Raw genomic sequence first — 26,923 nt, forward strand, 5'->3', positions numbered from 1 at the left:
CTGCTAGGGTGTTCCAGGGTTACTGACGGCCTCCACCAAGATATCCAAACACAGCTCCAAGCATTCTTCAGGCCCTAACTTCTGCACACCCTGTTGTTCCAGATGTGTTCTGGACTGGCGTGTTTTTCCGCTGGTATCATGGAAAATCACGCATGGGTGGAAGATTCCGGTCATGCTTTTATCTGCATCAATTTGTGGGATGCAAATTAGTTTCACACTGGCTACCAGTGGCCTTCCCGATCTGTCTTGGCAGGTAGCAGCAGAAGGTCTAATAGGAAATTCAAGCTGGCGTACTACCAATTTCTGTCCGGATGCTGAATTCCCCATCCCTGCCCACCACTGAACAGGGGCACAGGGGATTTCTGCCCAATGTGTGGGGAGATCAACTTTTATGAATAAGAAAAGTCCCATTCCAGGTACTGTCCTTTCCAAATTTCATCCAACTCTTATAAAACCATCTTCCTTTCCAAATTTCAAAAATTAATTCATGGGATGTGGGCTTCACTGGCTAGGCCAGCATTTATTGCCCATCCCTAATTTCCCATGGGAAGGTCGTGCTGAGCCATCTTCTTGAACTGCTGCATCCATGTGGCGAGGTACACCTAGTGTGCTTTTAGTGAGGGGGAGGGGGGGGGGGGGGGCGTTGTTCCAGGATTTTAACCCAGTGACTGTGAAGGAACAACAGTATATTTCCAAGTTATGATTGTGAGTGACTTGGAGAGGAACTTCCAGGTGGTGATGTTCCCATGTATCTGCTGCCTTTGTCCTTCTAGGTGGCACTTGCCATTGGTTTGGAAGATGCTGTCATAAGAGCACAACTCCAACAGTTCAGCAATCCCTTAGTGAGGCAGCTTGGATGTTGTTTTCAGGTCCTGGAGGGGGCCTTGAATCCACAACTGCTGACTCAAATATACAAATGCAACTGATGAGCTAAGATTCTCAAAATTCCTTACCTTGGGTTGGAAAATGCTTCAGGTTGAGTTTGTGATGTGATCTAATGGTGGCTGTTTCACTCTTTCCTTTTGGTTACCTTATGTCAGACTCACAGAATAAAACGCTTCTGTTTTCCTCAGCTTAGTGGTATTCTAGATGTCATTCTCAGTCTGTTGAAGGGAGGTCCTTCTCGAGACCAGCTCTATACCTTGCTCTTTGACCCTGGAAACCCTGGCAACCCTGGCAATGTGGAGGTATTGTACTCATTGATCCTGCAGAAGAAGTATTCAGATGATGTGCGTGAAAAGATCTTCAGGGTGAGTTGTTCCTGGACAAACGTAGAAATTACCAGAAGTAAAAAAGAATAGGTGTGTGTGTGGTGTGTCCGTCTGTGTGTGCATGTGCGTGAGTGTGTGTCTCACAATAAACATTACAAAAAGAAGTATTTGTTGAATATGAGAACTTTTTAATTACAAAAGATGTATATATATATATGCTTGTACCTATTGAGCAATAATAATCATTCATCTTCTTCACTCTAAGTGCTGTAACCATAAGCATTACAACCACATCAAAGGGAGTTAAGTGCCATTCAGCCATGCCCCTTCACACCATTGATTTTGAAGTGCTGAGCTGGAATTGACAGCACTTAACTTTCTTTGATCTGTGATGTTTGTAAACTTTAGTTAGGAGGTCACTGTGTGTGTGGGGGGGGGGGGGTCTCCCTATTTAAGGGTCCTTGTGGGTGGTCTCCCTATTTAGGGAACCCTGTGGGAGATCTCTATAGTTACGGGGTCCTAGTTAGGAGGTTCTTGTGGGGGCGCATCTCTCTTTAGGGCCTCCCTGTGGGGGATTTCTTTAGTTAGGGAGTCCCATTTTAGAGGGTCCCGGGTGGGGGGGGGGCGCAGTGGTGAGATCTGATAGAAGAGAGTTCGGCAGGTAAGGCATTGTGGGGGAGGGGAGGAGGGTAGCCCTCGATTGGACTTTGGGACAACTCCGTGGCCCTCGTCAGGTTCACGTTTGGTGATACCTGTAGTGAAACCTGCCCACTTGATTACCAGACTGAAGAATCGCGAGGGCCCGGAGGCTCTGGTGCCGGGCCTGCTGAGTGGATTCAAATGGGTCCTAATTAGCATTCTCCCCAGGCAAAAGCCCCAGTCCCAGTGCCAGCGTGAACCCCAATTTCGGCTGGATGTCCGATTCTCTCCCCAATCGCGATCCATGTTGCCAGCGTACGGGGCGGAGAATCCATTTCCTTTTTGGAGGTAACTTATATTTTAAACATTATTAAAAAATTGCCCCTTTCTTTATTTTACCAAGAATTGAAAACACCAAATTTGTTATGTTACACGGCCTCTTAAGTTGCCAATCACTCAGCGGCATGGTGGTGCCGTGGTTAGCACTACTGGCTCATGGCGCGAAGGACCTGGGTTCGATCCCGGCCCCGGGTCACTGTCCCTGTGGAGTTTTCGCATTCTCTCCGTGTCTGCGTGGATCTCACCCCCACAACCCAGAAATATGCAGGGTGGATGGCTTGGCCACACTAAATTGCCCCTAAATTGGAAATTAAAGTTGACAATCACTTTACTCAGAACTAATCCAAACTATTTGACTGCTCACAAGGATTTCACATATGTTTTCCTTTCCCAATACTAACTTCCACCATGCGAGTTTTCTCTGGGGATTCTGCCTCAGCATCTGCTAGGCAAACCCTCCAGCATGGTCTTAACTCCTCCCAAACTAGCCTTTCAAACTAGGCACGAGCTCCCACTTGCATTCCTAGCGAATCTGCTCCGCCATTTAATCATGGCTGATATTTTTCTCATCCCCGTTCTCCTGCCTTCTCCCCATAACCCCTGATCCCCTTATTAATCAAGAACCGATCTATCTCTGTCTTAAAAATACTCAGTGATTTGGCCTCCACAGCCTTCTGCGGCAAAGAGTTCCATAGATTCACCATCCTCTGGCTGAAGAAATTCCTCCTCATCTGTTTTAAAGGATCGTCCCTTTAGTCTGAGATGGTGTTTAGTTTCGGGTCCTAGTTTCTCCTACAAGTGGAAACATCCTCTCCATGTTCACTCTAACCAGGCCTTGCAGTATCCTGTAAGTTTCAATAAGATACCCCCTCATCCTTCTAAACTCCCAACGAGTACAGACCCAGAGTCCCAAACTGTTCCTCATACAACAAGCTCTTCATTCCAGAGATCATTGGGCAGAATTCACCATTTCTCAGACTAAGTGTCTTGGTGGGAAGCTCTGGCAGCACCTTTCCCACTGACCAGAATTGCGGGATCCTACAGCAGATTCTGCATTGGAAGCCTCATTAATTATGCACAAGTATTACCCTCAGAATCACCTGGTGGGCTGGCCGCTGATTCAACCACCCGCCATCAGCTGGCGGGTTTGAAGGTCTCGGCACCATATTTAAACACCAGCCCAGCACATTCTTATCACTCTCTCCTGCCCACCTGTGTTCACCAGACGGTTCGGGGTGTCAGCAATCTGGAGACAAAAAGCTAGCAATATCAAGAAGAAGTCTGTACCCCGATTCAACCACCATCCCACCCCCCAAGCCCATCACCTGCAAGGACCTGGAGTCTATCTCACTTGAACCTCTACCCAACACATCTGGAGTCTTGGTGTATCCCTTTACAGTGAATGGCGTGCTATCCATTTGACCCTCTTTGCAACGTTTTCATTTAAAAATATATACTTTTATTAAGAAAATGTTTTCAATATAGCACTGTAAAAACCATATTACGCTAGTACAATTATAATTCTAGACTCAACCACCCCCCTCCCCCCACATACAAAGAAAAACAACTAAGACAAAGCCCAAAGTAAATCCCAAATTCCCACCCCTTGCCTGACATCTGACGGTGACCAGCTCCCTGAAATTGGAAATGAAAGGCTGCCACCTCGAATAGAACCTTTTGCCGAACCCCTCATGGTATACTTGAGCTTTTCTCTGCCAATTTCCCCATCAAGATAGAACAAAGAAAAGTTTACAGGCAATGTCAAAGAACTACCCCTCCCCACCTTCCTCTCCCCCTCGCCTCCTATCAATACCACACCCAAATATCCAGCAAACAAGGCAGAATAAAGACACACACCATTCTGCCTCTCTCTCCCAAACCCCAATGAAAACAATACATCTAAACTCATGCTAAACCACCTCCCCAACACAATATGAGCTGCAGATACCTCATCCCTCCACTCCGATTAACTAACTATTTAGCTATTTAGTTAGCAGGATGGCCCCAATGCAGAGTAAAAATCATGACAAACAAACCCATAACGCCAACCAGCACTGCCCCCCCCCCCCCCCCCCCTTCCCCCCCCCCCCCACCCAAATCCAACTTTAGTCCAACTTCAGAAAAGATAAAAAAGATACATGAAGAACAACAACACCCATCCCACAAAACCCACAGTGCAAATCCAGGTACAAAGCTGCAAACATCAAAAAGAACACCCCACCAAAATCCCAAAATACACACTCCCACCCCCCAGACTTGCATCTCCCAACCCGTATAGTTCAGAGTTATCTCAATCCCAATCTATGTCTCTGCACAAACACCTCAACCTGCTCCAGAGTTTCAAAGTAGTAATTTTTCGATTGATAAGTCATTTGGAGGCGACAGGGTAAACCACGCCAACTCGAACATTGCTTCGATACAACACAGCTTTGGCCTTCTTTAATGCTGCACACCTCTTGGCCAGCTCCGCTCCAACAACTTGATAGATCCTTTTGACCCTCCTGGAGGTTCGATGATTTATTGCCCGCCACAGAACTCTTTTTTGACTTGAAAACTGCAATGATCGTTCGCCAGCAAGGGGTTTCTGACTTAATAACCTGTGGGCCCAATCCAACTCAGGAGGGTATGCCATTTCCCCCTCCCCCACCATATTCCAAAGCAACTGCAACATAAGCTTTGTCAGACTTGGACCCTCCAAGTCCTCCGGAACCCAACCACCCGCAAGTTCTGTCCTCTGAAGCTATTTTCCAAATCGCCCACCTTGGCTCTCAATGCCTTGTCACTGGCCACCTGGGCTTCCAGAGGGGTGATCTGGTCACTTTGCCTTGAAGGAGTCAACTGCACCTCTTTTAGCTCCATTCCCTGCACCTTTACTACTTCAACCACCTTTGCCAAGGCTAATCGATTGGAGGATATTCATGATCCTCAGAGACCTTCCGCCGTAGTTTCTGAAGTTCCGTATACCTGTAAGCATCTTACTGGTTAATGGATTGGCCACCAATGCTGCAGGAGCCTCCGCCATTTTTCCTCATGAACAGAGCTCTTGAGGCTTCAGAGTTTGATGACATTTCCTTATTTTTCCGCTGCCTAGTCCTGTGTTTATTGGGCATCCCTTTGATGTGGGATTCTTAACCCATCAATCTAACCAAAGTCCAGCACAAATTTCCACCAAACATCAGGCAAAAAGGGCTTAAGTGAAAGTTCTGTGGCAGGAGCCACCTCGTGTGTGACTGCTCTTCTACCTGTTGCCAGTGGAAGTCCCCGTTTGTCAGCTTTTCATGCAGAACTGCTGCAGTTCAGCTTCCCTCTCCTCGGTCTTCCCTCCGTCTTCCATTGCCTGTCTTCTTCATCCACCTCCTTGCTCCTCTGCCATCTATTGTGAGCCTTCACCCCCCCCCCCTCCCCCCAACCCCTACTTGAACAGCCCTTCTTCCACATTTACCCCATCCCCATTTGTCTTTGTCAGGCTGGTGGGATGGGAAACTCCGCCTGATGTTTGTATTGGTTTAGAACCACTGGAAGTATAATGTTATCTTGGACAGTAGCAATTAAGATTTTATAATTCAACCGGATTGAAAAGCTTTGTCTTTTTTTTGGTGTCACGGCCAGCTAATGTATAAGATGTTGAAGTACGAGAAAGTTCACGAGAGATTCAAGCTGAGGCTGAAGCTGAAGGATATAGGCTACCAAGGTCTGACTTCCTACCTGAATGAATTTCCTGCCTCGATGTCACTCATTCGGTGCCTGTCAGAGCAGGTGCTCTGCTCAGGTAAGTACTTTATGTCTCTCCAAACTCCCATTGACTGACACAATCATACCACTGCTCCCACCCTAAATAGAAGACCGTCTCCTTTTATTGTTGCCAAGCATGACTTGAAGCTGCTAATCTCTTTGCAGGATCGCCAAGTCCAGCTGTTTCCCAGATTCACCAGTGTGATACGAATGCTTGCGCGTTAGATTATGAGGACAGTTTGCATAATAGTGGCTTGCATTCCCTCAATCTAGGAGATTGAGGGTGGGTCTGATCAATGTGTTTAAAATGTTAAAAGGGTTTGATTGAAATGTTATAGTCCGTGAAATATAAAGTGCAATCACTGTTGTAATGTAGAAAATTCAGCAGCCAATTTGTGCAGACTAAGAGCCCACAACGGGCAATGAGATAATGGTCAGATGGTCTGTTTTGGTCTTGTTGATAAATGATAAATATTAGCTATGACAACAGGGGAAACTCTTCTTCACCTTTTCGATTAGTGCAGTGGGATCTTTTACATCAACCTGGAAAGGCAGACTTTGTTTAATGTCTTATCCGCAAGATTATTTTCATTGGCAAAGATTGTCAATTTTCCCTCACATCCTTTTTAATACTGGTCTCACTTCTCTTTTTAGATCCTGTTCCAAATTACAAGGACCTGATTGCTGTAGTTTATCTGTCTCACAAAGCAGACCTGACTGTGCGACTAGATGTCTGTCGAAAGGCAAGTGAAACATCAGATTGCAGATTTCATGATTATTGTGCAACTTTCCACAGAATGTTAAGCTTTAGAATTGGGTAGACATATGGCATATGGTTTGAGGGGGTACGTTTCTGTTTCCTGGGGCATTGGGAATTTCCTATATTAATATCTGGGGGAAGTGGGACCTGCAAAAACTGGACGGGTTACACCTGAGCAGGACTGGGTCTGATGTCCTTGGCAGCGGGGGGGGGGGAGGGGGGGGGTACTTGCTAATGCGGTTGGGAAGGGTTTAATCTAATATGGCAGGGGGTTTGGAACCTATGTCAGGATTCAGAACAAGGGCGGGGGGGGGGTTTAGCACAGGGCTAAATCGCTGGCTTTTAAAGCAGACCAGCAGCACGGTTCAATTTCCGTACCAGCCTCCCCGAACAGGCACCGGAATGTGGCGACTAGGGGCTTTTCACAGTAACTTCATTTGAAGCCTACTTGTGACAATAAGCGATTTTCATTTCATTTCAAGAAGAATAGAAAAAGACAGCAGGGAGAATAATAAAAAACGATAGGCAGAGAAATCAAGGGTCTATATCAAATAATGACACTGTAAAAACTAGTCGGGATGGGACAAGGGTTAAAAGTACTAGCCTCAAGGTTTTGTACTTGAACGCGTGCTGCATTCAAAATTCAATGGATGCATTAGTTGCATAAATAGATGTACAGGGATATGATACAGTTGGGATTAAGGAGACATGGCTCTAAGGTGGCCAAGGATGGGAACTAAACATTGAGAGCTGTTCATTTTTTAGGAAAGACAGACCAAAAGGAAAAGGTGATAGCTACATTGTTGGGTGAGGACCCAGATCTCCGGTACTCCTCCCCCTTGACCCTTTCCCATTTATTATTGACTATCATCTCCTGCAGGGACAAAGAGAGAGCATTGTGAGCCAAGCATTTGATGGATCAGGGGGGGTTTATACCAGGTAGCATGTGTGGGCACCGCAGCTGGACATGAAGGGGTTGTGCTGGTGGGTACCAAGGGGTGCTAAGGAACAAGCACGAAGATCGGATGGGGGAGGGTGTGAGGTGTAAGCTTGTGATTTGTGGAGGGTGAGGATGGGAAATGGAGGGGTCTCAGGTGGAACTGATGCCAGAAGAGAGGTGGTAACTTACCTTTGCAGCTCAGTGGAGGTCGTTGGTCTTCTTCCGACATTGGACGCTGGTCCTTCTGGTCATGCTGCCCATACAGGCAACCTCTGCCACTGACTCTCAAGCGGTATTGGTGACCCTGTTCTGGTTCTCTGACCCCCTCAGTGGAAAGGATCATCGACATGTTTAGCAAAACTAAATCCATACAGTGCTGAAGGAGGTCATTCAGCCCATCAAGTGTGCACCGACCCTCCGAAAGAGCACCCTACCTGGGCTCACTCTCCCACCCTATCCCTGTAACCAATTAACCTGCACATCTTTGGACACTAAGGGGCAATTTAGCATGGCCAATCCACCTAACCTGCACATTTTTGGACTGTGGGAGGAAACCCACGCAGACACGGGGAGAATATGCAAACTCCACACAGTCACCCAAGGCTAGAATTGACCCCATGTCCCTGGTGCTCTGAGACAGCAGTGCTAACCACTGTGCCAGCGTGCAATGTTGCGGGATTGAACGGGAAAGTGGCTGCATGGATACGAAAATGGCTAAGGAATTATAAATAGGGAGTCCTGGCAAACAATCATTTTTTTGACTGGAAGGAGGTTGTCAGTGCTGTTCCTCAGGAGTTGGAGTTAGGAGCAGTGACATTTTTTTATACAAAGTCATGGCCTGGACATGGATGCACAGTGCATAATTTCAACGTTTGCTGATAACATGAAACTTGAAACTGTAGTTAGCAGAGAGGGAGATGCAGAAGGTGAACTGGATTGGTGGAATAGGCAGATAATTGGCAGATGAAATTTAATGCAGAGAAGTATGGTCGGAAGAATGAGAAGCGGGAGTGTGCAGGAACAGAAACATCTGTAGATGTCTGTATACAAGTTCTTGAAGGTGGCAGAACAAGTTGAAAAGGATATTAAAATATGTACGGGCTTTTCTTTCCACAAGAAAGTTATGTTCAACTATTATTAAGCATTGGTTAGGACTCACATGAAATATTGTGGCTAATTTTGGGCTTTAGGAAGGATGTCAAGGCCTTTGAGAGAATGCCGAGGAGATTAACTAGAATAGTATTAGTGATAAACTACCTTGAAGAGACTAGATAAACTGGGCTGTTCTCCTGAGAGCTGAGACTTTTAAGATTTGATCCGGGTGTTCAAAATTACAAAACGTTTTTACATAGTAAATCAGGAGGAATTATTTCCAGTGACAGGAGGGTCAGAAACTGGAGGACACAGATTGAAGGTAATTGACAAAAAGATCAGAGGAAACATGAGGAAAAATGATTTTTTATACATGATTTATGATCTGGAATGCCCTGTCTGAACAAGTGGTGATAGCAGATTCTATAATTCAATAACTTTCAAAGGGAAATGGGATCAATACTTAAAAAGCAAGCATTTGCTAAACACAGGGTAATGGGACTATTTGAATAGCTCATTCAAAGATCAGGGTGTGATTTAGCACAAAAAATCGAGTCAGCTTTGAGCGAAATAGCGGGGTATTTCTCAGCGCCTGTAGTGCTGGGAACGACCCAGCCATCAAACAGGACGGACATTGTTTATTTTAGTCTCAGCTCGTCTGTGCAGGAGAGGCAGTGGCATAGTGGTATTGTCGCCTGACTAGTAATCCAGAGACCCAGGATAATGATCTGGGGACCCCTTTTCGAATCCCACCATGGCAGGTGATGGAATTTGAACTCAGTAAAAATCTGGAATTAAAAGTCTAATGATGAACCCATTGCCGATCATCGCAAAAACCCATCTGGTTCACTAATGTCCTTTAGGGAAGGAAATCTGCCATCCTTACCTGGTCTGGCCTACATGGTCCAGGCCCATAGCAATGTGGTTGACTCTTAACTACACCCTCAAGGGCAATTAGGGATGGGCAATAAATGCTGGCACAGCCTGCGACACCAACGTCCCATTAACAAATTTTTAAAAAGAGAGCGGGGCACCGATCCCCCGACCCCCACCGCAATCGCCAGACGCTCCCAAAGCTCCAACTTAATTTCTAGGGGATCCGCAAGCCCCCCCTGCCCCTCTCAAGGGCAGGGCGCTGGAATGGGAATCTTGGCATTGCCATCCTGGCACCCTGTAGTGTCCCTGCCAGATTGGTAATGCCAAGATTCCAGGCTGGTAATGCCGGTGCCCGAGTGGCAGTGGTAGTGCCAAGGTACCACCCTGCCCAGTGCCAGTACACCCAGAGGCCTATGCCCTCCCCAGGTGCCTTTACACCTGGGCCACACTTGTGTGGAGCAGTGCTAAATGACGTCATGGTGAGGTCTCCTAGGCACGGGTATTAGTTCCCGGGCCGACGCCTTGGGAAAATTTCTAAGTTGTGAGCACAGTGTTGATGAGTTGTCAGTTTCGAGGTTCCTTTTCCAATACTATACCACACACCACCATACTCAAATGATCATAGGATTCAACGGTAGTTCTGTTAAGTTCACAACCTCAACCAAGGTTGGGGATTAAAGGGCAACAGTTTTCCCACCAGCAACACCACCATCATGGATCAGAATAGTGGAAATTTCCAGATTTCTAAAGAGGAAAATGAGGTTACTTGACAACTTGAAGAAAAAGTTCTTCATGTTGATAAAGCAGTTTTAGGGTTGTAGATACATTAATAGCATTGTCTAATTTTTCTCTCAGGTGAGATAGGGGAAGGACAAGTGTTCCTTGAAATAAGGGGTCAACAACAAGAATTGGAAATGTGAAGAAAGAAGTTCATGATAGCTTCTTACATGAACTCTCAACAGAGTGGTTTGTTGGGTTGAGTAGCCTATTCTTTCACTGGTATTTACTTATTTCTGTTCTAAACTATCAATTTTCTTCCAGCTATTCCATCTGATTTACTCTCAGCAAGACATTGTTCGCCAGTTAGCAAAACAGGCTGGATGGCAGGACAACTTGACCAAACTCTATGTCAAAGAATCATACGAATCCAGAGAGGCCAGTCTGTCAAACTCGTTCAATAGCTGCTCTATGGACTTACTTAAGAACCAACACTTCATCCAAGAGCAAGGCAAAGAGCTGATTAATCGCATGAATAGCCAGACAGAGTTCCAAGATTCTGAAGTCTTTCTCCCCTTCAATAAGAATCTCAGCGAAGACATTTCAGAAGGGAATTCTGACCTTTCCATGTCTCCCAGCTTCTCCTCGAGCAAGAAAAAGTCCTATGATTCCTTTAACTTCAAGTCATTTGATTCCTTGGAACATACAAGTCACTCCTCCACTACAATAGATATGGCGAGCTTAAGTGAAGCCATCCCCTCTGACATTTCAGATGATGCTTTCTACCAGCCCCTGTCACCTTTCACACTCCCTTCCTTTGACTTGGGAGCGGAAATGGGGAGTACGAGTTCCTTTACCACCATTGAGAGTGGAAACCTGACTCCAGTCAGCACATCAGAAACGCCGTCTCCTCTGGAGAATTTCAAACCCTTCCCAGGGATTCGGACGTGGAAAAGCTCCAGTCTCTCCAATGTCCTGGATGACAGTAGCTACCAGGAGAATCTCCCCAGTGATGATGCTTCCAATACCAGCAACCCACAGGTATTGAACCGCTCGTTGGTTTCATAATTTTTAGATACGTGAATTCAGTTCCGCCACTGCTACTCAGGAAAGATATATTGGCCCAAGAAGAGTACAATGTATATTGACCAAAACGATACGGGCGCTGAAAGTGTTATGTGCACAGCTAGGTCACCTTACCTTGACGGGAAATTAGGAAACATTTTTTCAAAGGGGAATAGAAATCTGAAATTCCCTGTCCGAAAAGCTATGCATGTTTTTTTAAATATTATAATTCAAATTTAAAATTATTACAACATTACACAGCACCCCTCAATGCTACTCCCCAACCCCCAGGCCCTCCAAATGTAAGACAAATAATCCCCATCTCTGGTGGAACCCCTCATCCGCCCCTCTCAGAGCACATTTCACCTTCTCCAAATACAGGAACTCCATTAAATCCCCCCAGCCAAGCCGAGGCACAGTTAGGAGAAGCTGACCTCCACTCCAACAGAACCCGTTTGCGAGCAGTCAATGAGGCGAAGGCTACAATGTCTGCCCCCGCTCCTGTTTGCAACTCAGGCAGGTCTGACACCCCGAATATGGCCTCCAGGAGACCCAGCTCCAAATCCACATACAGAACCTCAAACATAGTGCTGAAAAACTACCCCTAATATTTCTCCAACTTTGGACAGGGCCAAAACACATGGACATGATTGGCTGGGTCCACCCACACTGCTCGCAACTGTCCTCCACCCCCTCAAACAGGCCAGCCCATCCTTGCCGTTGTTAATTGCGCCCTATACACCACTTTTAACTGAATCAACCCTAGCCTCGCACACAAGGTTGAAGCACTGACCCTTCGCAATACTTCGCACCATAACCCTTCTTCCAGTCCCATCTCCAACTCTTCCTCCCACTTGGTGTTAATCCCTTCCATGGACTCCTTGTCCTCCTCCATAATCCTCCTGTAGATCGCCAAAATAACCCCACTCTCCAGTCCCTCCCCACCGACAGCACCACCTCCAACAATGAGGAGGATGGTGCCACCGGAAAACTCGGGAAAACCTTTCTTGCAAAATTCCACACCTGCGTATACCTAAAGCTCTCCTCATGCTGGAGCCCATACTCCACCCTCAGCTCTTCCAAACTTGCAAATCTCTCCTCCAGAAACAGATCCTTCATCTCTTTTACCCCGTTCTCCTTCCACCCCCGGAACATAGCATCCATCCTCCCTGGCTCAAACCCATGATTCCCTCTGATCAACTTCATCCTCTACCCTACCCTCAACTTAAAGTGCTGTCGGAATTGCACCCAAGTCTTCAGCATGGCTACCACTACAGAGTTACCCAAATACTCCTGTGGATCGAACGGTAACAGCGCCATTGCCAGCGACCCCACCCCGATCCTTTATAAGAACCCACCTCTATCCTCACACGCAAAGCCTCCATCTCCTTACTCCAGCCTTGCACCTTCTCCACATTTGCCACCCAGTAATAGTGCAACAAGTTCGGAAGGCCAAGCCCCCCGATTGCCATCCAGTTTGGAGCTAGCTTCACTGCCCACACAAAAGAGTAGCCCAGCCTGTCGACCCCTTGAAAGAATGACTTTGGCAAAAAGACTGACAGGCCTTGGAACAGAAACAGTGGCAAAATATTTATTTTTACTACCTGCACCTGACCTGCCAGCAACGGGAGACTGTCCCATCTCCCCAAATCCTCCTTCACCCTCCCCACCAGCTCGTGAAATTGCGCTTACAAAGTCATGCCCAGTCCCGCGCCACCTGCACCCCCAAATACCTAAAGTAAGTTGTCGCTACCAAAGTGGCAACCCTTCCACTCCCGCCCCGGCACCTGAAGAAGACAAAAGCTATGCATGTTGAGGGAGCATAGAAACAGGAGGTAGACCATTCAGCCCATTGAGCCTACTCCACCAATCAATACGATCATGGCTGATCATCCACTTCTACTCACACCATCCCCATGTCCCTTTATGTCATTGATATTTAGAAATCTCTCAATCTCAGCTTTAAACACACTGAATGACTGAGTTTCCACATCCCTCTGGGGTAGCGAATTCCAAAGATTCACGACCCTCTGAGCAAAGGGAATTCTCCTCATCTCAGGTTGAAATGGATTCCCCCTTATTTTGAAATTATATCCCCTTTTTCTAGACTCCCCAAAAAGGGGGAGTGTCTTAACTGCATCCACCCTATCCCAAAATATAGTTCCAATGAGAACACCTCTCCTTCGAAGTTCTAGAGGATATGGGCCCAGTTTCCCCATTCTCTCTTCATAGGGATGTCCCAACATCCTGGGAACAAGTCTAGTGAACCTCTGATGCTCTTCCTCTCTAGCAGTAATATCCTTCCTAAGTTAAGGGGACCAAAACTGCACACAGGATTCCAGGCGTCAATTAAAACTTTCAAGACAGAGAGCCATAGATTTTTGTTGGGTATTATGGGATATGGAGCAAAGCCAGGCCAATAGAGTTGAGGTATAGATCAGCCAGGAAATAATTGAATGGTGCGACAGACCTGAGGGGCCTAAAGACCTACACCTGTTCCTATGTCTAAGAGGAACACTTTCCCCCATTTTTGACACTTGTTGTCTGCATTCTAGGCAGATTATAGACCAGCACAAATTCAGTATACTTCTATGTGCATGGGCAGCACAGTGGTGCAGTGGTTAGCACTGCTGCCTCACAGCGCCGAGGTCCAGGGTTCGATCCCGGCCCCGGGTCACTGTCAGTGTGGAGTCTGCACATTCTTCCCGAGTCTGCGTGGGTCTCGCCCCCACAACCCAAAAGGATGTGCAGGGTAGGTGAATTGGCCACGCTAAATTGCCCCTTAATTGGAAAAAAAAAGAGTTGGGGACTCTAAATTTCAAAAAATACTTTCATATGCATTATCTTATGACTATGAAAGATCAGAAATAAGCTTGCATGTACAAAGTGGATGTTCACTCAATGTAAGCAATTTTCAAAGATTTTTACTTTGTGTCTAACTTGTAATTGACAGGAGTCGAGGGAACTTTATATCCAAGCTTTGCTGTAGCTCACCTGGAAGCGTTCAATACCAATGTTCTTAGTAAAAATTGAAATATTCTGTATAAATTGGAAGCGCATCCCCGGTACAACATTCGTTATCTTTACATTTCAGAAAATGGTCTGAACACAAAACCTTCTAGAAGCTTGTGGGAAATGTATGAGAAAATATAAGTTGAGCCTAATCTTATCCTCACGAAATATCCATGTATGTGCACTTTCCAACGTATCTTAATCCATCAGGCAATACACAGGAATGTATAAGTTAGCTGCAGTCTCTGTTCAATATTAAATTCCAGAGCAAATCCTTTCAATGACCTCATAAATACGTCTTTAGCTACAATACCTCACATATCACATGCAAACCACAAAGCTCCCATTCTTAGGTTCACCGTAGAGGACCTGAATGTATTCTATCTGGTGATCACTTAAATCTGATCAGCTTGCATTTGTCAGGTAATGCAAGAGTATTAAAGTAGCTTCTTTAGGTAAGAAGGAAGCTCAAGTCCTTCACATCTTCATTGCAACGGCTTTGATCTCTGGATTATTGCAAGCTTTGTCCTCTGAGGCAGCTGGTGGAACTCTTATCCATGTCTTTGTCACCTCAACAATGACAATTTCAAAACTCCTTTGGCCAACTGTAATTCCACCATTGTTTAAAAACTTCAGATCATCCAAACCTTTTTTCCATAATACTGTCCGACAACAAGTACCCACCAATCAATCAAACCTGCCTTTGACCTTTGTTGGCTCTGAACTCCAAAAACTCAATCACCAAATCGCTGCCTACCCACTCCCAGTTCTTCCTTTATCTCCAGATTCACATTCTAAAATTACATCTTTGACCAAGATTTTGATCATCCCTGTTATCTGCTTCTTTTGCTCAATACACATTTTATGACAGCATCTCTGTGAAGCCAACTGGTGCTTTTGTATATCAGACACTTTTAATATATTGCTAAAGTAGTAGTTCATGTCTTGCCACAACTCAGATTGCCCTGCAGTGAAGGATAGAACCGGAAGCAAGAATTTATAGGTTTACAGGCTTTTATTTACAGAGACACACGTGACATTATCAATTACCTCCACCCAGTCAACACTTGTTCCTTTCCTGTATGTATGAACACAGCTGAATCCCGAGTCAAGGCCCACCATCTGAATACCTCCATTCAATTAATATGCAATTGACATATCACAAGGCTTCTTGATGGGAAAGTGATCTCAGCCATGTTTCTTTTTTCTTTCTCAGCAAACACCAGAAGAGGAACTTTGCAACTTGCTGACAAACATCATCTTCTCTGTAACGTGGCGAGGGGTAGAAGGCTCTGAGGATACAGCGTGGAAAGAGCGAGGCCAGATCTTTTCTGTCCTGACCAAACTTGGTACAGCCTGCGAGCTGGTCCGTCCTCCTGATGAAATTAAAAGAAGGTCAGTGTCACATCTTTGAACTTGCTGCAAACTATGTGGATTCTTCTTCACTTCCACCTCCTCCTCCTCCTCCCTTTCCACAAACCCAACCACTGACCCCCCCCCAAAAAAAATTACAAAAGGTGCACACTCCACATTGGGAGTGAAATTCTTCTGATTCATGATTGCTTTGTGAATGTTTGACTTCGGTAAACTGGGAATGTTTCCATGAAAAAAGAATGCTCAGGGAGAATGTTTAGAAGTGTTGCAGATTCCAAAGGATCGGGTTAAAATGAAATTAGTAATCACAAACCCTACAGCAAAAGGCTGGAGAAGGAAACTGTTTAGATTTAACAGGGCTGGTTTTGAGTGCCCTTGCCTGGTGTTAACAGGGTGTTAACAGCCTCAGAATCTGGTCAGTAACCTTAACACAGACAATGTGACTTCTCCATTTTGAAAGGGGTCTACATCAGGTGTCCACAGCCCCCACTGGTTTCACACAAAGGTCAGGTATTTTGTTTGTCATTGTCAGTAAAAACAGGTTGAATCCAGCACAGTGGGTACCCTGCTCAATTCCATGGATGATAGAACAGTATAAGGCTGCAAAGGATGAAGCTGAGGAGGAGCGGGTGTGTTCCTCTGGGCCCACCAATGTATCCAAATACAAGGGTCCTGGATGTCTCAGAATGGCTGTTGGGCATTCTGGAGGTGGAGGGTGAACAGCCCATTGTCATGGTGCATATAGGCACCAACGATATCAGTAACAAAACGGGATGAGGTCCTACAAGCTGAATTTAGGGAGTTAGGAGTTAAACTAAAAAGTAGGACCTCAAAGATTGTAATCTCAGGATTATTACCAGTGCCACGTGCCAGTCAGAGTTGGACTGGCAGGATAGCTAAGATGGCTGAGAGATGGTGCAAGAGGGTGGGATTCAAATTCTTGGGACACTGGAACCGGTTCTGGGGGACCAGTACAAACCAAATGGTCTGAAGGCTGTGTCTCAATGCGAGGAGAATTTTTCACAAGGTTGATGAGTTAACTATGCTGAAAGTCATTAATGGATATGATTTAATTGGAATCAAGGAGACCTGGTTCCAGGGTGACCAAATATGAGAACCCAACATCCAGGGGTATTCAATATTCAGAAAAGATAGAAGGAAAGTAATGAGAGGTGGGATAGCTTTGCTGGTTAAAGAGAAGATTAATGCAATAGTAAGGAAGGACATTAGCCTGGAGGATGTGGAATCTGTATAGGTGGAGCTGTGGAACACCAACGATCAAAGAACGTTAGTGGGAGTTGTGAACAGACCATCAACAGTAGTTGTGAGGTGAAAAATGGCATCAAACAGGAAATTAGAGATGCATGTAGTAGGGGTACAACAGTTATTATGGGTGACTTCAATCTGCATATTGATTGGGCTGATCAAACTGGTAGCAGTGCGATGGAGGAGGATTTCCTGGAATGTATAAGAGATGGTTTTCTCGATCAATATGTTGAGTAACCGGCTAGAAAGCTGGCCATCCTAGACTGGGTATTGTGCAATGAGAGGATTAATTAGCAACGCTGTAGTGCAAGATCCTTCGGGGAAGAGTGACCATAATATGGCAGAATTCTTCATTAAGGTGGAGAGTGACACAGTTAAATCTGAGATTAGGGTCCTGAACTTAAAAGAAAGCTAAATTTGATGATAGGAGACGTGAATTGGCTAGGATAACCTGGAAAAGGATACTTAAAGGGCTGACTGTGGATAGGCAATGGCAGACATTTAAAGAACACATAGATAAACTTCAGCAATTGTACATCCCTGTCTGCCGCAAGAATAAGACAGGGAAGGTAACTCAACCATGGCTAACAAGGGAAATCAGGGATAATGTTAAAGCCAAAGAAGAGACATATAAATTGGCTAGAAAAAGCAGCAAGCCTGAAGACTGGGAGAAATTTAAAATTCAGCAGAGGAGGACAAAGGGTTTAATTCGGAAGGGGAAAATAGAACACGAGAGTAAGCTTGCAGAAAACATAAAAATTGACTGCAAAAGCTTCTATAGACATGTGAAGAGAAAGCGACTGGTGAAGACAAATGTCGGTCCTTAGTTAGAATCAGGTGAATTCATAATGGGTAACAAAGAGATGGCAGATCAGTTGAACAATTACGTTGGATCTGTCTTCATTAAGGAGGACACAAATAACCTTCCAGAAATACTGGGGGACAGAGGGTTTAGCATGAAGGAGGAACTGAAGAAAATCCTTATTAGTCAGGAAATTGTATTGGGGAAATTGATGGAATTAAAACCCGCTAAGTCCCCAGGACCTGATGTTCTGCAACCCAGAGTACTTAAGGAAGTGGCCCTAAAAATAGTGCATGCATTGATGATCATTTTCCAACGTTCTATAGACTGTGGAAGAGTTCCAATGGATTGGAGAGTAGCTCATGTAACCCCACATTTTAAAAAAGGAGGGAGAGAGTAAACGGGGAATTATAGATGATTAGCCTGACATCAGTGGTGGGGAAATGCTGAAGTCAACTATTAAGGATGAAATAACTGAGCATTTGGAAAGTGGGGACAGGATTGGTCTTAAGTCAGCATGGATTCTCGAAAGGGAAATCATGCTTGACAAATCTTCTGGAATTTTTTGAGGATGTGACTAATAGAGTGGACAAGGGTGAACCAGGTATCTGGACTTTCAAAAGGCTTTTGACAAGGTCCCTCACAAGAGATTAGTGAGCAAAATTAAAGCTCCTGGTATTGGGGTAATATATTGACGTGGATAGAGAACTGGTTGGTAGACAGAGAGCAGAGAGTCAGAATAAACAAGTCATTTTCAGAGTGGCAGACAGTGACTAGTGGGGTACTGCAGAGTTCAGTGCTGTGACCCCAGCTGTTCACAATGTACATCAATGATTTGGACGAAGGGATTGCATGCAATATCTCCAAATTGGTAGATGACACTAAGCTGGGTGGCAGTGTGTGCTGTGAGGAGGATGCAAAGAAGCTTCAGGGTGACATGGATGTGCTGGCTGAGTGGGCAAATACTTGGCAAATGCAATATAATGTGGATAAATATGAAGTTATCCACTTTGGTGGCAAAAACAGGATAGCAGATTATTATCTGAATGGTGGCAGTTTAGGAAAAGGGGAAGTGTAAAGGGACCTGGGTGTCATGGTGGAACAGTCGCTGAAGGTTGGCATACAGGTACAGCAAGCAATGAGGAAAGCTGATAGCATGCTGGCCTTCATAACCAGAGGATTTGGGTATAGGAGAAAGGATGTCTTGCAGCAGTTATACCCGGGATGGCAGGACTGACATATGAAGAAAGACTGGAGTTTAGAAGAATGAGAGGGGATCTCATAGAAAAATAGAAAATCCTGATGGGGCTGGACATGGGTATCCCGGTGTGGGATGGCTTTAATGAGAAATCCCATTGACAAGCGGCAGGAGTAGAGAATCCCATTGCCAGCGATCGCCGCTCCGTTAAGAAACATGCTGCTGGGGGACCAGAGAATCCCGCCCATTATCAGATTATGTGCTAGCTTGGTTCCATTCCTGGTAGGTTGTGGGTACATACCTCATCTCAGGAGCTCATAAGGCAGAATGGTGGATAGCACTGTTGCTTCACAGCTCCAGGGTCTCGGGTTCGATTTCCAGCTTGGGTGACTGTCTGTGTGGAGTCTGAACGTTCTCCCCGTGTCTGTGTGGGTTTCGTCCGGGCGTTCCGGTTTCCTCCCACAAGTCCCGAAAGACGTGCTGTTAGGTGAATTGGATATTCTGAATTCTCCCTCTATGTACCTGAACAGGTGCCGGAATGTGGCAACTCAAGGATTTTCACAGTAACTTCATTGCAGTGTTAATATAAGCCTACTTGTGACAATAAAGATATTATAAAGATTATTATTAAGCTAACACTTCTGTGCAATGCTGAGAAAGTGTAGCACGATTAAAGGTGCCATCTCAGATGTTAAACAGAGGACCCCTGCCAGCCCAAATGTTATATGAATAAAGGTAGGTAATTCTGCCCAGGTCATTCTTTCCCCCTCAGTCGCTACCAAGGACAGGTTCATAATCTCTCCCACCGACAGCTACAGCTGATGAACCCATTGTACTGATTGACTCTGCGTCAGTTTGATGCAGATGTCCTGAGACTGTTTGATTTGATACTGTACAGCAAGATTTACTCTGTATTTAGCCCTTGCTATAACCGCACTGAGAATGTTTGATGTGACATTATGGAGCGAGCTTTACTCTGTATCTAATCTGTCCCTGGCATGTTAGGGACAGTGGTTTCCTGAAATGGAGCGCATTCTATAGGAAACACATAGATATAGAACAGTACAGCACAGAACTTATCTCAATGAGCAAAATAAATTGTTTTAGATCTGATATAATAATAGGGCTGGAATTGAAAGACAAGTATGAGCCATTGATAGGACTGTCCATTATAACAAAAACAACAGAAAGTGGCCACAAGTTGAAATGACTTCATACCAATAAAGCAGCTAATCAGTTTAATACTCTAGGAATTATTATTTTCTCCCTTATAAAAGGCTTGGACCCGCTGAACAGTATATGAAGGCCATCTCAGTCAGGATATGAGCATGTGAGAAAGAAAAACGTTTAAGTTATAAAGCATCTTTAATGACCTCAGGATGCCCTAATACATTTTGCAGCCACTATTGCAATGCAGGGAAACATGAATGAAATGAAATGAAAGTCGCTTATTGTCACAAGTAGGCTTCAAATGAAGTTACTGTGAAAAGCCCCTAGTCGCCACATTCCAGCGCCTGTTCGGGGAGGCTGGTACGGGAATTGAACCGTGCTGCTGGCCTGTCTTGGTCTGCTTTAAAAGCCAGTGATTTAGCCCACTGTGCTAATGGCAACCTATTTGGAAACAGAAAATCACATAAACAATAATGAGATAATGGCCTGATCTATTTGCAATGTTGGTTGAGGGATGAATATTGGCCAGGATAATGGGAGAACTCTTGGAATATCATTGTGGGATATTTTGGCCGGGATTTTCTAGCTGTCCCTGCAGGTGGGATCTTCCTCACCTGATAGCGGCGGCCCCCCGTCGTGGGATCTGCAGCAATGGAGGGTGTGAATCACAGGAAACCTCCTGAAAGTGGCAGGCCTGGAAAATCTACTGCCAATGGTAGGCCACCTCCTCTGCCTCAATGCATGGCATGGAGGGGCGGAAAATCCTGCTCATAATGTTCAGCTGTGAGGACAGACAGAGCCTTAATGTAACACCTCACTGTCAGCTTTGACAGTAAAAGACTTCCTCAGTACTGTGTTGGAATATCATCCTAGATTCTGCGTTGAAGTCTCTGGAGTCAGGTTTATGCACCATGACAATGTGAAGATGCAACCCACTGAATCTTTGGGCTGAAATTTAACTCGCCAGAACCTATTCACTTGCACAGAATTTAAATTGGCTTTTTTGTGTTCAAACAGTTACAAAATAGTAAGAATAGTGGAATCAGAATGCTTAAAAAGTAGTAAGATATTGGAGAAGACAGTTGCTGAAGTCAGTCATCAAATCACAAGGTTGTTGGTTATGTTTTGTTATGGGTTGAATCTTTTGCTTGTGTTACAGCCTATTGGAGATGATGCTGGAGTCTGCATTCTCTGACCTTAAGGATGCCACGAGCACTGCGCTAACAAGTCATGTCCAAAACATCCTGAAGCTTCTCCGACTGCTTCAAGACTTTCTTTTTTCAGAAGGGCAGAACAATCAAGTGCTCTGGAGTGAAAAGGTAAGGAGGGGGTGGGATGTCAGTCAAATTAGACTTTCTTTCTTCTCCAGTTCTCTTCCTGAAGGCAGGTCCAACCCACAGCGGCCAAGGCCTCCACCATGAGCAGATAGAGCAGCCCGAATCCACGCTAACCGGAACAGGGATCAAGCTCATGTTGTTGGCACTATCCTGCCCAGTTGTGCAGCGAGCTGAACCAACCGACCTCCAAGGAATTCAAGCTCCTGTGGCAACATACACTTTTAAATGCATGTTGTAGTCTGGATGGATGAGTAATGATGGTAGGGGCAGAAATGTTCTTCCCATCACACACCTGACCAGCTCCCGTTCTTGCCACCTGCCATTGTCGCATGTTGGAAGGATTTACAAGTTGATACTCAACCTGTTTAGCCATGGTATGACTGCACCTTCCTTGACCATCAAGTCCTGGAGTGGGACTTCACACCGGAACTTTTGGATCAGAGACAAAGGCCTCTGCATCACAAAACCGCCTTGCAATGAGACTGTTGAACTGAAAGGATTGCATTGCTGGGTCAGTACTTTGAGTGGTGGAGTTGCTCAGCCTTGCAGGCCAGAACATCCCAGGTTCCATTACTCGTTTTTGGGGTGGGATTCTTCCCTACCCGGCGGCGCAGGGGGTCCCGGCGCCGAGGAGTGGCGTGAACCACTACGGCGTCGGGCTGCCCCAAAGGTGTGGAATCCTCCGCACCTTCAGGGACTAGGCCGGCACCAGGAAGGGGCTTGGCGCCACGCCAACCGGCGCTGAAGGGCCTCCCCGGCCGGCGTGAGTTGGCGCATGCGCGGGAGCGCCAGGCGTGTGCTGGCGTCATCCCAGCGCATGCACAGGGGGGGTTTCATCTCCGCGTCGGTTATCGCGGAGGACCACAGTGGCCGATCTGGAACAATAGAGTGCCCCCACGGCACAGGCCCGCGGATCGGTGGACCTGGAACTCTGTACCTAATATGCAAGTACCCTCAACACATTGACTGCAGCAGCTTCAGAAGAAGGCCCAGGAAACTGGTGATGAGTGCGCAGGAGTGGTAGCGTTTTCGCGAGATCAGGCTCATCTTTCGGGCAGCATAATCAAGGATCCCTCCCACCCGGCTTACTCACTTTTCCAACTTCTTCCATCGGGCAGGAGATACAGAAGTCTGAGAACACGCACGAACAGACTCAAAAACAGCTTCTTCCCCACTGTCACCAGGCTCCTAAATGACCCTCTTATTGACTGACCTCATTAACACTACATCCTGTATGTTTCAACCGATGCCAATGCTTATGTAGTTACATTGTATATCTTGTGTTGGCCTATTATGTATTCTCATGTATTTTCTTGAATTGTTTAATTCCCTTTTCTTCCATGTACTGAATGATCTGTTGAGCTGCTTGCAGAAAAATACTTTTCACTGTACCTCGGTACACGTGACAATAAACAAATCCAATCCAATCCAATCCAATCTTTCAGTCTTTATTTTTATTCTTGTACGCACCTTTTTTTGGTGTTTTCTTGGTCTGCCTGGTGAATACAATTTGCCAAGAGTTGTTGGTCAGTGTCTCAGCTTTATTGATTCAAGATGAAAGGCTTTAATTCTCATTGATTAGTGGCAGGTGCAAGGAGTTGGGGTGTGGCCCTGTCTTTGGTGGCACAGTTAATTTTGGGAGGATTCTTGTCTTGATGGTACAGTGTCACCGGCAGATGATGGCTGCTAGCAATGAAGTTAATCTGACTGTACGTGGCTCCATGTTGCGGGATGTCAAAACCCAGTTTCAGGAGTTGCGAGGTGTCTTTATGAAGGCAGTGGCGGCAGATGAGGAGGTTCTTGTGACAGAGAAAGCATTGTCCTGGGTGGAAGCCTGCCTCTGTACAGGAGGAATTTCCTCTCTCAAAGGGTTGTGAATTTTTGAAACACCTTGCCACAGAGAGCTGTGGGAGCAGAGTCCTTGTGTATATTTAAGGCTGACATAGATAGATTCTTGATCAGTAAGGGAATCAACTGTTACGGGGAAAAGGCAGGAAAGTGGCTGTGAGGAATGTAGGATCCTAATGAGTGGCAGAGCAGGCTCAAGGGGCCAAACAGACTACTCCTGTTTCTTGTTCTTATAGCCTTAAGGGCACATTTACTTATGTCTTTGAAGCCTTGGGGTGGGGTGGCCTTCCAACCTTTGGTTCTGTGTGGTCCTATTCCTGGTGTTGGTCGAGAGGGGTATGGACATCCTGAGCCAGACGGGCTGGGGTGGCACTGACATGCAGGTAGGGACAGTGCCGAGCTGGAAATGCCAGGTTGCTCATGCCAGGGGTCAGGCCTGGGGGTGCCTTATCCTTAATAGGTGGGGGGAGGGGGGGCTTGAGGACCCCTTTAGAGGTAAGTTGGGTGCAGTGGAGGGGGTTCGGAGGCCGTGGTGGGGTAGCTGAAGGGGGTGGTCGAAAGATCGGGGCAGCCTTTAAAAATGGCGCCGTGTAGTGCGGGAAATAATGTTCATGTGGTCTCGGTAGGGCGGTCCTTGCTGAGGCCAAAGAAACCGGCAAAGTGCCGTTGCACAGCGTGGCCTTTCTCAGCGCTGCACGCACCGAGAAATACCCAGTTCAAAGCATCTGAAGAGGGACTCTGTTTCTGTCCCATTGAATTGCAACCCCAATCTTTTCTTTTTGGATATGCTCATTCTTCTTCGGGCCCAGGTGGACTGTGTTTTATCCCGTTGAGGACGGGGTTTGTTGAGCTCCCCCTTAGGGAGAAGTCCGTTGTTTATTCTGAATTGGGTCTCCTTTGACTTCTTCTGCTGTCAGAACTTTTGTGAGTGATGTCGGCTCCCATATCCTCCATTTCTGGTAGTAGGTTGTGCATCTGGTGGCATGGTTCCTCTTGGGCGGGTCTCTTTAGGTGCCGTGTTTGCATTGCACCAGATGGGCCCAGCCTGGGAAGGGGGGGGGGGGGGGGGGGGTTGTCAGATAGGGAAAGTCATGGTAGTCCTGGGGGCTAAGTCTTTCATGTCTTTATTCTTGTGATGGTGCTGGACTAGGCCAGGCCCTCAATTTTCCTCCTCAATTTTCTGCAGGCTTGATGAGGTGTTAGGAGTGTTATCTATATTCCTCCCTGTTTTGGTGCCTTTGCGGGCTTGAGGTGGTAGTGCTGGAAGGTGGCACGAACAAGCAGATAGCAACTTTTGTTGGCTTTTGGGTGGCCAAATCCTTTCCTTGTTTTGATGGTCTCAGTATTTGGATGTTGTCCTGCAATTCCGGGGGGTGGGGTACGATGCTGGCCCTCCCAGGGCAACCCCAGTCTGGGGGCCACTCTGATGGCCTTCCCGTCCTTGTGTGCGTTTTGCTCCCTCCAGTCTCTTTGACTGCAACCATGCTCTTGAGTCTTTGGTCTTAATCCCAAGATTTCCTCTTGCCCTTTTGGGGGCGGTGTTCGTGGTTTGATGACCTGTTTTGTCCTTGGAACTGGGACTGGGAGATGGGGTTGTTGTGGCTCGGAACTGGGACTGGGAGATGGGGTTGTTGGAGCTCAGTTTTTCGCCCTCGGCTCTTGTTCTCTTTTTACTTTTTCCATGGGAGATGCTGAGTTGTTAACATGGAGTCTGGCTGTGTCTGGTCCTCCCTTGATTTTGTCTTTGTCTTTTGCCATCTCATAGAATTTACACTGCAGAAGAAGACCATTCAGCCTTTCGAGTCTGTTCCGGCTGTTGGAAAGGTTAGGGTAGCTGCCCGTTCTGATCTGTGTCTGGAAAAGAGTTCACATTGCGCTGTAAGAGTTAGCCAAATTCCCCTTAGTACTAGGATTCTTAGGGTATTATTTTCTTCATCTGTCATTCTGTTTTAGGTCTACAAAATTATGAGGGGCATAGACAGAGTGGATAGTCAGAGACTTTCTCTCAGGGTAGAGGGGTCGATTACTAGGGGGCATAGGTTTAAGGTGTGAGGGGCAAGGTTTAGAGGAGATGTACAAGGTTTGTTTTTTACACAGAGGGTAGTGGGTGCCTGGAACTCGCTGCCGGAGGAGGTGGTGGAAGCAGGGACGATAGTGACGTTTAAGGGGCATCTTGACAAATACATGAATAGGATGGGAATAGAGGGATACGAACCCCGGAAGTGTAGAAGATTTTAGTTTAGACGGGCAGCATGGTCGGCACAGGCTTGGAGGGCCGAAGGGCCTGTTCCTGTCCTGTACTTTTCTTTGTTCTTTGTTTTTAACCTATGGGTCTGATGTCGGTCTAAATTGTTGCCTGTATCCTGTTTGGGTGCAGACGGGTAATTATCAGTGAGGGGGAACCTGCTGGGGATTTTATTCCTGATTCATCCAGTCTTGTTGCTCCTAACTCTATAATAACTATTGCTTTGGGCTGTTCCTGTTATACATTGACTCTGTAGCTGTCTTTTTGCTTTTGCTTGTTTTGTGCAAACTTTTTTAAAAATGGAAAGTCTCCAATAAAGAGACATTTAAAAAAAAAGAAGATCCAACAAGAAAGTCTTTAGGAGCAACTAGGGATGGGCACAAAATTCAAGCTTTGCCAATAAAATGCACGTCCTGTAAATTAATGTAAAAAAATTAAGCTCAGTACTGAATAGGGTGGGTCTTGATTCCTTTTCTTCATTATTATCTTCTGACTCTTGGAAAGTGAGTGTCCTTGTTTGTGTATATGACAGTAGGAGAATAGCAGTACGAACGTGTGTTTGTGTATATATGCAGAAAAATATAATTTGTCAAATTATTTATTTATCGACCTTCCTGTTTTCAGATTCTTGAAGGCGTCATTAACTTATTGGACAAGCTAGCCGTTTGGTGCCATTCAGACAATGGGACATCTGACTTGAATGAAATGGCTCAGATTGGCCTCCGGATTATATTGGGCTACATTGTACAGGAAGACACACAGGTTTGTAAACTTTTATCTGTGAAAATAGCACAAGGGCACTATCAGGACACTGCCAACTCTGAGGCTCCAGTTCTTGGCAAAACCACTTTTTAAAAAATTGATTATATGGTGTGGGCATTGTTGGCTAAGCCAGCATTTATTGCCCATCCCTAGTTTCGTTTGAGACGGTAGTGGTGAGCTGCTGCCTTGAACCGCTGCAGTCCCTGAAGTATAGGTGCACCCACAGTGCTGTTAAGGAGGGAGTTCCAGGACTTGACACAGTGACAGTGAAGGAACGGCGATATATTTCCAAGTCCAGATGGTGAGTGACTTGGAAGGGAAACTTCAGGTGGTGGTGTTCCCAGGTATCCGCTGCCCTTGACCTTCTAGATGATAATGCCCGTGGGTTTGGAAGGTGCTGCAGAAGGAAGCTTGGTGAGTTCCTGCAGTGCATCTTGTAGATGGTACACATAGGTGCTACTGTTGGTTGGTGGGGGAGGGATTGAATGTTTGTAGAATGGGTAGCAATCAAGTGGGTTGCTTTGCCCTGAATGGTGTC

At 46.0% G+C, this 26,923-nt stretch overlaps 1 protein-coding gene across 2 annotated transcripts in view; it reads left to right on the plus strand.

Moving 5' to 3' along the window:
* nbeal2 (neurobeachin-like 2) overlaps positions 1-26,923 on the plus strand; it is a 333,597-nt gene that overhangs the window by 229,440 nt on the left and 77,234 nt on the right. For both annotated transcript variants that reach the window (XM_038808910.1, XM_038808909.1), the window contains 7 exons: positions 1,074-1,250; positions 5,799-5,958; positions 6,576-6,664; positions 10,631-11,347; positions 15,600-15,778; positions 21,353-21,512; positions 26,248-26,385. In XM_038808910.1, the coding sequence (XP_038664838.1) occupies positions 1,074-1,250; positions 5,799-5,958; positions 6,576-6,664; positions 10,631-11,347; positions 15,600-15,778; positions 21,353-21,512; positions 26,248-26,385 (1,620 nt within the window). The remainder of the gene's footprint in view (positions 1-1,073; positions 1,251-5,798; positions 5,959-6,575; positions 6,665-10,630; positions 11,348-15,599; positions 15,779-21,352; positions 21,513-26,247; positions 26,386-26,923) is intronic.

The sequence above is a fragment of the Scyliorhinus canicula genome, chromosome 10, assembly GCF_902713615.1.
Source record: "Scyliorhinus canicula chromosome 10, sScyCan1.1, whole genome shotgun sequence".
In the NCBI taxonomy this organism is placed as follows: Eukaryota; Metazoa; Chordata; class Chondrichthyes; order Carcharhiniformes; family Scyliorhinidae; genus Scyliorhinus; species Scyliorhinus canicula.